Genomic DNA, 11,876 nt, shown 5'->3' with positions numbered 1-11,876 from the left:
ATAAAATACCTTTTTTGCGAAAGAAAGGCTATATATGAAAAGAAAAATAATATAATTTTGTGTTTGTTTTAAATTTGATAAAATAACATGTTAAATATAAATAAAAAAAATATAAACATAATATTTTCCTGTATAAATTAGGATGTTTATTTTATCCAAACTTGATCGTTTCTAATCTGATCTTATAGGATCATATTGTGTTTTGTAAAGGATGATGTCTTAACCCGACTCCAGATAATAAATAATTTTTATATGTTCAAGGATATTGTTATAATACATCCACTATATAGATTTTTCAATTAGATCTTTATTCTATCGAATAAAAAATATTTTTAAATTTATGTCGAGTAAGGTCGGATACAAGTTTTCACTTCAAAAATCGAATCGAATGAAACTCCCTAATTCTAAATCAAACAAAATTTTAAGTGGTATAATTCTTAAATCGAATCAAATTGACCAAAAGTCCAACCCAATTCAACCGGTGGACATCCCTACACAAAACAACCAATTAAGCTAACACTAACTTTAAAAAATAAAGTAAAAACACTTGAAGAAAACAATCTTTTTTAATGAATATTAAGCAAATGCTTTTATGTTTAATTAATGATGATTAGATCACACGTAACCAGCTCTAGGAGCTATCATTGTAAGTTTGATAAATGAAGTAATTAGGGGTGGAAAGCAATGTTTGGATCTTTGGTCAATAATTGGATACAGATAAATCATGTCCCAAAACATATATCCATTCGATTCAAAATCATTTTAATTCCTAGCTATGACTGTTTCTTGCAAGCCGAAGCCAAGAATGATCCACTGATTCATGGCACTGTAAGAAATCAAATTCCACCAAATCCACAGCTTAACAATTCTTACACACACAATTGCAAATCCACAAGTTTATATATAATATTACAAGAACACATCCTCGTGGTATTATAATAGATGATTCAACTACTAAGAATCTGCAACTGATGCTTGCTTTCCACCATCACAGGCATGCAGTCTGGTGCAAACATCTGTCGTTTCCAGAAAGTGTTCCGCATTTGCTAGGATCAGAGGCCCGTACTCGAAAACTATCTGCTTACACTGACAACAAAAACCACACCACGGTAGCTTAAGAGTTCAACGGGGAACAAAACCGAAAACGTAAAACTCGAATTCTAAACATGGAGATTTATTTTCATTACACTTGCCAATAAGAAAACAACGTGCCTAACTAAATCCATGGAGATTTATAGTGTAAACAAATCTACAATCCAGACAAGTGTCTCCTATAAACTGATCTTACGAATGCGTAAAAATCGAGGATAAAAAGTAGAGCAGTAATTTTTTAATTACACCCACCTTCTGCACATGGTTCTGCATTGAGTTACAGCCCTTCAAAAGGAGTTGAATTATCTCCAACTGGCACCATGGAACAAATGGAGATCAGAATAAACCAGGCTATAATTTAAATGCCAACCTTTTCTATAAAAATATGTTCACGTGTAACTGAATTAGTCCAGAGCTAGCCTCACATTACACTGCTTCAACCAAAGAGCTATGCACATGTATGTCTGTATCAACTTATTTATATAGATCAAACCTTGTAGACATGCATGTAGCTTTAAGAAATACGGGAGTAAAGCAAACCTTTGTATGGGGATCTTGCAGCTTATATAGTACTTGGAAACAGCATGGTGGCACATGCCACAGCTATCTTCGCGAATTTGTGAAGATATAAGAGCAACTTTTTGACAAAGGTTGAACTTTGTACAGAAATCTTGAGGTTGAATTGAAGACACTTCCAAGAAGAAAAGAGAAGAATAGTAGTCCACGAGCATAATGCACTGTGCAGTATAAATCGGAGTGATTTAGTAATGAATATGAATTGAAGGAAGCTTTTATGCTTTTACCTGCTTCGTAAAAGATGGTATACGGTAACAACTCTTGTGAAGCATTTCAACTATCTCAGCCTGGGTCTTATTCTGAGAAAGGTATTCAATTGCCTCGGTTGTGAATTCCTCACACAAGGGGCACACATTATCGTTCCGAGCAACCTTTTCTATAACTTCCTCATCTACCCCCGGCTTTATCTGCACAACTGAACCTGGATTTCCAAGTCATTGCACTTTGATTATTTTCTCACTTTCATTCAACAATCTTAATTCAAAAAGTTGAATAGTTTGCAAATTGATTTCGAGGGAGTCAGGCACCACATACAGCAAATGAATTGTTATTTCAAACTTTAAGGTGCCCAATTCCAATTCGCAATTTTAAATAGCCATACGATTGCACATTCCATCTCAAATCCCTTATCAATTTCGAATAATTAAGCACTCACTTGACAGTGTGCCTATGAATTTTACGTAGTTTATAGACAAAACGTTTTAGGTTTTAAATGGGAAAAATAAATAAATAAATAAATCTAATCGAATAATATGCTAACTAATAGTCTACTTCTAGCCTGTAACCATTTATTTATTCAAAGCGTGTGTCATTGTTATTCAAAAGCATCTTAAGGATCTTAGAACACATTCACCAAGAGACTCGGTTCAGCTACGGCAATTGTATTGCTATAACCACATCTGAATATGGATTATTAATCATTGCCAGAGTCATCTTTCAGTTTTTACCAATAATAATAATAAAAAAAAACTCCCCACGTCATAAAATTCCACCCTCCCTCACCACTAGGAAAAAAAGTCTTAAGTGAATTACCTGATTCATCGGAGATTAGTACCTCGACAACTTCTAGTTGTCTAGCTTTAGATGCCCAGCTAACACTCAACACAAGGAGGAACAAAAGCCCCAATCTCACATCCATAATGCCTGGAGTTATTCATCAAATACATGAGAACCCCATAATGCAAAACAAAGCATGCTAAAAAGGAAAAGTCGATATCTTTTTCGATTAACATAACCAAAGGTAAAAAAGATGATATAATAACAATAGAAAAATCCTTAAACCAGCACATATCCAAATATGCAAAGTTGTATTACCTTTAATCACCACATATAGACAAGATAAGTAGATCTGTCATGGCCTAACCTGTTGGACTGAGTTCCAACCAGTCAGGTCGTCACAATAAGCAAGGCAGCAGCCTCAATAATATTGTGAAAGTATTCAAAAGCATATTGTTCTAGCATCAAGAGTTAATTCTGCAGTCGCAGATTCATTTTATTGAATATTTTCAATACTAAACACAGGTATAAGATGAAACTATTCCAACACAAAACAAATACATAAAAGCTTATATAACAAATCAGATTCTGTGAGTCTACCAGTGAATAAATTAAAGCATAACATAATGAATAGAAAACAAAAGTAACACTAGTATTCAACAAAGAAAACGAAGAAAACGCATGAAAGATTTTTGCATAAGGGTAAGAAATCACTAGTAAAAGAAACCCAGATTAAGATAGCGTAGGATCTATGAAAACTGAATAGAAACGAAGAAAATTAATGGAAGAAGATAGTTTTTGCTACATGGGGGAGAGAAGGTCAAAGCAAAGAGAGAGAGAGCACAGATGAGTGTCGGTTTGGGAACTTGGTAGTTGGCTTTTCTTATAACTTATCCCTTCTCCAGGTTTTGTTACTCTGCGGTCGATCACAATGTTTTCTGGTTGAAATCCTTTGTCACACTTACGGTTTGTTCAGAATTTTATCATGATTAGATCTTAGATATATCATCAAACATTTAATTAATAAAAGTTGGTGGAATGGCCTTTTCCGGACCCTTATAGTTGTTGAACTTTTATTATGTCCTTTCGGGCCAATTAAACTTTCATCATCTTGGTCAGTTTTTTCACATCTACTCTGTTCAATGATTCTTCCAAGGCCTTCGTACTAGTTTTGATTTCCTCCTCTACTTTCTTCAAGATTTCCATTTTCAACAACTTAGCTTTGAGCATCGCATCAACCAGTTTCTTATTAGATAGTTGTGAGCCTTGCACGTTAACGCATTGCAGTCTTGGAATGAAATAGCCACCCCTTGTTCCTTTTGCACAGGTTGAACTCTCCTTGCGCGAAAGAGTTTTGATCTCTGCGAGAGACACAGCTTCCTTGGCTTTCTTGGCAGCGAGTAGCCTCATCTGGGTAGTTTTTAATCTGGTTTTACTCTGTTGAATTTCAGATACAGCTCTGGAAACCTCTGGTCTAGCTGCATGTCCTATTTTGTTGATCTGCTCAGCCTCATTGGAGTTCCCTGGATATATCCATTGGAATATCAGCGCCGCTTCTGATTTCAGCATCCTTTGTTTAAGTCTTAGCTCTTCTTCAAGGGATGATATCTTGGACGTACGAATTCTGACTTAACCTCTCTCTTCTTTCCGAGAACTGGAGTTTGGATGGCCAACTTGATGGTTCTGTTTCATATCATCCATGTTCTTCTCAAGGGTTACATTATGCTTCTTTCTGAACCTTTAATTTTACTTCTTCCATAGTCAGTTTCCAATTGTTTTAGCACATCCAATGTTTCTCTTTCCTTAACAATCACATCTTTTTCCAATTCTGCTGCTCGCTCCACCAATTTTGCAATGTCAAACACTTCCACATCGCGTTGGGAAACTTGTCAGAAAACAAACAGTAACGAAAAATTCATAGACAAACAACCGCAAAAATTAGACACTTCCGACATCCAAAACATAATTTAAAACCATTACATATACCTTACGCGTCATAAATAGAGAATTTCAATATAATTACAAAATGTTTTATTATTTTAAAACTATAAGTAAAATAAGCGGTGAAGTTGAATCTAAATTATATTATAAATAAATAATATCTAAATTATATGAGAATTTAAATTTTTTAAAACATATTATCTTCAACCCATACATTTATATCTAACTAAATTTGAGTGAAACGTTATCTACTCTATCATTTAAATATTAATTATATATATTATTACAATTATTTTTATATATTTATAATAAATATTTAGTGTAAATGATCGTTATAATATTTATTTTAAATATGAAGCGATAGGAAAACCATAATTTAAATAAAAAATATTGGGACCAAATGGCTAAGAATCAATCAGTTTTTCTAATATCAGCACCGGACGGGTCCACTGTGGAGCGAGTCGGTTCGGGCCTTGAATGGGGACACCCGCCACTTCACGTAAACTATATAATAATAATACCATTTACTCTCCTAAAACTACATATCCTTTTCACTTAAAATAATAAACTATATTTGATAATTGATTCAATTTTTCTCTTCAAATAATGAAAAAAATCTTATTTCTATTTATTAAATTTATTTTTACTTTTAAAAAAAAGAAATATATGTTTTTTTAAATAAAATAAAATAATTTTAAAAATCAAATCAAAACAAACCAAACCAAACCTAGTTTTATTTTTTATAAAAGAGAGAGAGAAAAAATTATAACCATATTGAATGCTTAAAACATATACAAAATACTTATAACATAAATGTACATAAAAACGGAGGTAAGTTTTTATGTTATATGTATATTTTTTAAAAAGTTTATATTAAGTTTTAGGAGTGTAAAATTAAATTATTAATAAAAATATAAATAAAATATTTAAATTATAAAAAAATTAATAAAAAAATATTGAAAATACGACTGCTTTTGCTTCTTCTATCTAACTATCTATGTTCGTACAAAACTAAAAGTAATAACATATAGAAAGGGAGGGAAAGTATGGTTCATTATAAGTGATAACTCTCCAAATGAGTTATTATTTAGAACCTTTTTATTTAGGTTAAGCTTGAACGTTAGTATGTTTAGGACCACATTTAGAATAATTTTAGTATATTTTTCATTATTTGCATATTGGGAGAGATTGTTGATACTTGGGTTGATTTTGATGATTTTGCTATGAATTTGCTACTATGATGCTGTGACTTTGTCTGACGTTGTAGGTGTTATTGTGAGTTGATATGATACAGAATTGCTGAGACGTTGTTGTAGCATTCAACAAATCACCCAACAATTAGAGAACTTTTAGGAATTGATTAGTTGCTGAAGATAATGCTGGAATTTGAATTTTATTAGCTGCTGAAGATAATACTGGAATTTGAATTTTATTAGTTGCTGAAGATAAGGTTGGAATTTGAAATTTATTAGCTGCTGAAGATAATTATAGAGTTTGAATTTTAAATAAAATGATTTTTCATAAGAAGGAAAAACTTTTCTATTGGAGGAAAGTTTGACCCTATGAGACTATAAATACAACATTTTCTTCATCTCATGGAACTCGAATTCTTTCACAGCCTCCTTTTACTTTTTCCATTTACCACCTTCTATGGAAGCCTAAGCCCACCGTCGGGAGTGCAGCAGCAACGAGCAACGACGATCAAGAGGATTCAACTTTATTTTCCATTTTTTTAGATAGGGAAGTGATGGTTATTTAGTTGAATGTTATTCCATTTTGGATTATATTTGGTTCATGAATATAAGGTGTTTGATTAAATGTTTTTGTTATGTTTTATATTTGAACTTTGTTTTTATGTGTTGCTTTACTTATGAGATAATTTTAGAGATGAAGTTATCTTTATGTATGTGATTCTATAATTTTTGGAAATGAATTTTATGGATTTTCATACTACTTTTGTGCATCTTTGGAGTTTGTTAAGAGCAATATTTGATATATAAAATATATGTTGTCCATTGTTAAGCATTGTTAACTATTTGATCAAATAGAATTAATGAAAATTGACTCTTGTTAATTAAATGATGTTAATCCTTACGAGACACATGAATGCATAGTCTTGAATATATGCTTAGTAGAAATTGCCAAATATTACCCACATCTATTTAATCCTAGATCTGTTGCTCTCCTGAATGTTGTAGCACTGTCTGACATTTATCATTTTGTTTTCATTATCTTGTTGTTTACTTTTTCTTCAATCATTACAATTAAGTTTATATTATTCTTTTACACAACTCTTCTGTAAACTTTTAGCTCTATGTGGGTTCGACATCTGAAGCTTAACAACTTCCACTTTATTATTTTGATACTATAGTGTGGCTTGCACTGTGCTGTAGCATAATTATTATTAACATCAAATTTTTGGCCATGCTGCCGGAGAGCAATAACTTTACATTAGAGTTTTTCTTTTCATTTACTTATTTGTTTCTTTTCTCTTTGTAGGTACATATCTTCTATTTTAGCTTACTATACTGTTTTATGTCCCAAATCAACAACGGTCTAAATCCGTATGATCCTGAATTGAACGAACATTTCGTCGTCGTTGAAGAGAAGCCAATCGCAATCGAGTAAACATGACTGGTTGAATGCTTGCATTGTGCTGTAGCATTATTATTATCAACATCAGTAAGGGATACTATATTGACATAAATCTTAAAGTCAATCATTAATGAATTATTTGGTATTTATATTTCAATTTAATTATATTTAAAATCAAATTGAGATATTTTTTGTTTGATAAGACTTGAGACTTGGATTATTTATATATCATAAAACCTCAATTGAAGGGTACCTAGAGCTTTCCTCATCTGGTTCTTGGATTCCCACAATTTATTGGTAACATGAGCACTGAAGCTGTGGAAATGAAGCAGGATGACAAGTTGGGTTTTATCAAGCCTTGTCTACTATGGTCGAGTCTTGGGCTCGATTCCTTTCACGTGGGAATCTCAACCCAAACATTCATTTTCCACTACATCTTCATACTACTCCAACTCCAACCCCAAACCCGTCAATAAACACTCCAGATCCGGTCTTCTTCACGCATTGTTTAGGAAAATGATGAGTTGGAGAATACTGTTGTGCCTTCGTCCTCCTCCTCGTGGTCTCTGAGTACTGTGTAGTGTGAAGTATAAGCAGAGGAGTCGGTTCTCGACCCTGAGGTCTTCGTTCCATTCGAGAGCAGACGGTGAAGGAACGACAACCGTGGGATCATTCGGTAAGTGCCGTGGGTGCTATTGCTGGGGATACTATTAACATATAGGCCTCAAAATGTCAGCTTGTGTTAATCTGTTACGTTAAATAATGCTATGCAACGTTGAATTTGCTTTGCCCTATATTTTCAATCACATGCATGTTTAGTGGAAATGTATGAGTAAATGGATCTGTTTAAATTGAAATTTAATAACTGTTTTAAATAAATTCTGTATAATTCATAAACATCGATAATTCTAAGTTGATGGAATATATATCATATCCTAAGTTGATTAACCACATTTATAGAAGAGTTGGGAGGCTTCTTCATGGTTGTGGGCAGTTAATGACCTGGGCTTCTCCACAGCAGAGTAGACCCATCCCTGTGAGCAGGCCGTCCCAATAGATTTAAAGGTCCTTTGCTGCATTTTAAAATAAAGTTATTAAAATATTTTATAATAAGATAAAATTATAGAATATCAAAATTTATCATATTATGACTGTTTCTTATAAAATAAAATAAAAATATAAACATATATAAAATTAAGAAAATGTCACAAAATAAGTATATAATCGTGACATTTTATTTAAAAAATATCATCATTCGAACGCCCTTAAAAGCAAAATCAAAATACTTTTTTAAAATGTGAGGCCTCTAAATTTTAAGATTATTACACTTTATACTTGCTGATGAACGGTATGCTTTTGAGTTGAGAGAGGATAGGCTAGTTTATGTAGGCCGTATTTTTCTTTTATTTTAAAATCATACTCGTGTATAACTTATTATGGGGTGTAACACCCCAGACCGATGCGGGTAGCCCGATCCGATTCGGGAAGTCACATTAGGGCCACCGGAGCGACCCACCGTAAAAATAGCGGAAATTTTAAAACTTTTTATCAGAACATGTAAACTTATAAAATCATTTATCACTATTTAAAAATAAAACAGATTTCCAAACTCGTATATAAATCAAAATACAATTTCATGCCCCCTAATCACAAGTACCATACTCTGCAACCACGCCGGAAGAACTCCCTTACTGAAGTCGATAGATGCACTGGTACAATTGTTTTAACCTGAAAATGTGAGTAATAGAGTGAGCTTTGTAAAGCTCAGTAATACAAAACTACCAGATGATGCTACATGACATGTAGATAAATAGAAAGCCATATAATTTCCTTATTGAATCATATGTATACCAGCTTGTAGAATAATTTGGGGTTCCCTTAGAAGTTCATCGAGTAGAAGCCATGAATCTCAGTTCATAAGAAACCTTTCATACAATCACGTTTTCATGAGGTCAAATAGGATGTCTAGTGTGTTTCATCAATACGATAAAATCATAATAGGTACACTAATCAAATGATAGTTCAATAAAATCCCATAAACCATATTGTAGTGGAGCTTTTTAAACTCGTATTTTAAAACCATCTTACAAAGAATTAACCTAAGGGAACATCTTAGGGCCTGAGAGCCTACCCAAGATAGATTTCGGGGCCATGGGGCCTACCTAAGAACACATCTTAGGGCCGCAGGGCCTACCCGAGAATGATCTCAGGGCCGCAGAGCCTACCTAAGTGTCACATTAGGTCCATAACAATTTTCCAGCTTGATCAGAGCTGTACTTTACAAATCTGTATCTCCAAGATACAGTTTATACAATGATACAAATCCATAAGCCATCACCGTTAAGTCGGTGCATCCATAAAAAAAAACCATAGATTTCAGTGTACCACGTGTTAAAACAATAAAACAATTTTTTTCAAAATATAAGGAACACACTAGAGAATCCATATATTTTTCAGACGCATTTTGTAGTTATCAATATAGATAACACGAACTTGTGCAATTTGATCAGATTCCAGGAATAAGATCTCATTGAAGAGAATCGATTTCTAACCAATATAATCAGACATTTCTGATTGATACTTTAGAATTCCACTAAGTTTCCATGTGCATCAGGAAAACGTTCAGGAACCTTTTTACATAATAATTCTAAATTCAGATTTACTGCGAGTGATTCCATTACCCCAAACAATCAGGGGTATTCAGGAATTACTTTGAATTCATAGGATTTCAGCCCAATTGTACCAAATGAGGTATTCATAATCTTTTCCTTCTGCGTTACTTGCGTTTTCAAACATGACCGAATTGATTTTAGATCAAAATATGTAATCGAAGATTCAAGTCATTTACGATCTATGACTATCGATAGTATTATCAAACAACTCAAGTTACACAACTCACAGACTGATGCATGTCAACAAATTAATTCATTATCCTTCCAATGCATTCACTCTTTAATACCAAAATGCATATCAATAGATCATCCCCATAATTATCGCTGAATAGATCTTCCAACGGTCTTTATTACATTTCCATGTTTCAACGATATCAGAAAATATGGACGTACTTGATTCATGTTCATAACCCATAAGGACAATTCATACAGTGTTTCCAAACTCATCCAATCACCTATTTAATCCTCGGTCATTGAGGTTACTTAGTTCATTTAGTAAGCAAGTTTATCCCGGTTACTTTAGAGTTTTCCAGAATAGTTCAGACATTTTTGAATCTCAAATACATGTTGCACTTCCTTTCAATTCAATTTAGTCATATAATAAAGTCATTCTGGTATTCGTGGTTGATTTATCTCACGAATACCCACTTATTAGTACTGTATGCACTCTAAAGTTGAGCTGAACCAGGTACTTCCAGAATTATCATCGATCCAAATTTGAGAAGACGACAAACATTCAAGTGGTAATTATATCATTCAGGTAATGATATAGCACTAGCTTTGGTTGATCACTTAAGTTGCGTTCCATAACTTTTACTGGTAGCACAACATCCATGTTTATTTGGATTTCTTAATTAATCCTAGACATTTACTTATTCTAGGTCATAAGGGCATTTTGGTCATTTTGGTGCTTAACATTTTTTTTTTCTATTCATTTCAAAGCTTGAGTATATCCATTCATTCCTGAGCTTGGTGACATTCTTGAGTCATTTCCATTCCAGGGGTAATTTGGTCATTTTATAATTCTAGAATATTTCAATCATTTCCTTCCATCCGGTCTTATTATTTAATTCAATCTTATCATTTACTTCAGTCCTTTCGAACAATTCTGTCAGCAGAATACCTCCGATAAATTACTCTTCAAGTATTTACTCCTTATTCGAATATTTTCGAGTCAAGTGTCTTCTCAGATTTTACAAACGGAATATTATAAATTTTTCTGTACAAAGACAGGATCTTAACAATTAAATTCGTACTTAATCGAGTTAAGTACAAATCCTCAAAGTACTTTCTCATTCAGGGTCAAATCAGACTATTTTATCTCTCAAGGCATTTTCGTAATTTCTTAACCAGATAATTTCAATATGTCTTTTCAGAGTTATTAACCAACTTCCAGGGCAATTCTTATCATTTTCCAACATAAGGGTAATTTCGTAATTTTACCATATCGGAGTATTCTCATAATTTTTCATCCAAGTATCTTTAACATTTAACCCTTGATGATATAAAATATAAGTTACAAATCCAGAGCTGATTTCTTTATCACCAATCACAAACTTGTAATTTAATTCTAACAATTATCAATCTCTTATCTTAGTCATTCGATCCGTATTCAGTTACAGAATTTCTACCACATTCATATCGAGTGAATAAATTATTCAACTCCACAAAAGTGACCAACATTATCTTATTCATGCATTTACCAATATCAACATGTTCCATAAAGCATAAAGAGGTAGTAAAGTATTACCTCGATTTTCGTGCAATACTGATCGACCATAAAAATTCCATTCGAACGCCTTTAATATTCAATTCAACTTCCAATAATTCCTCAGATACATATCAACATAAATTATATCAGAAACGGAGCTTAATTACGATAAACGGATCGAATCGGGTGATAAATCAGTGAAAGACGGCTTACCGAGTTCGAATTTGGCGAAACGGACTTCGGATTCGGATTCAGGACGTCGAAAGCATAAAATATGACTTTTCGGAAATTTG

General features: G+C 32.9%; 1 protein-coding gene across 1 annotated transcript; it reads right to left on the bottom strand.

Moving 5' to 3' along the window:
- Positions 1–841: 841 nt before the first annotated feature.
- On the bottom strand, positions 842–3,004 carry LOC120218119 (prosaposin-like). The gene is given in 7 exon segments (XM_039215087.1): positions 842–1,086; positions 1,345–1,404; positions 1,633–1,667; positions 1,670–1,829; positions 1,896–2,089; positions 2,701–2,811; positions 2,983–3,004. Coding segments are annotated over 6 exon segments (687 nt in total). The 5' UTR covers positions 2,807–2,811; positions 2,983–3,004; the 3' UTR covers positions 842–954.
- Positions 3,005–11,876: the final 8,872 nt, after the last annotated feature.

Source organism: Hibiscus syriacus, unplaced genomic scaffold (assembly GCF_006381635.1).
Source record: "Hibiscus syriacus cultivar Baekdansim isolate YM2019G1 unplaced genomic scaffold, ASM638163v2 tig00110195_pilon, whole genome shotgun sequence".
Taxonomy (NCBI): Eukaryota; Viridiplantae; Streptophyta; class Magnoliopsida; order Malvales; family Malvaceae; genus Hibiscus; species Hibiscus syriacus.
This window is presented reverse-complemented; position numbering and strand designations above follow the sequence as displayed.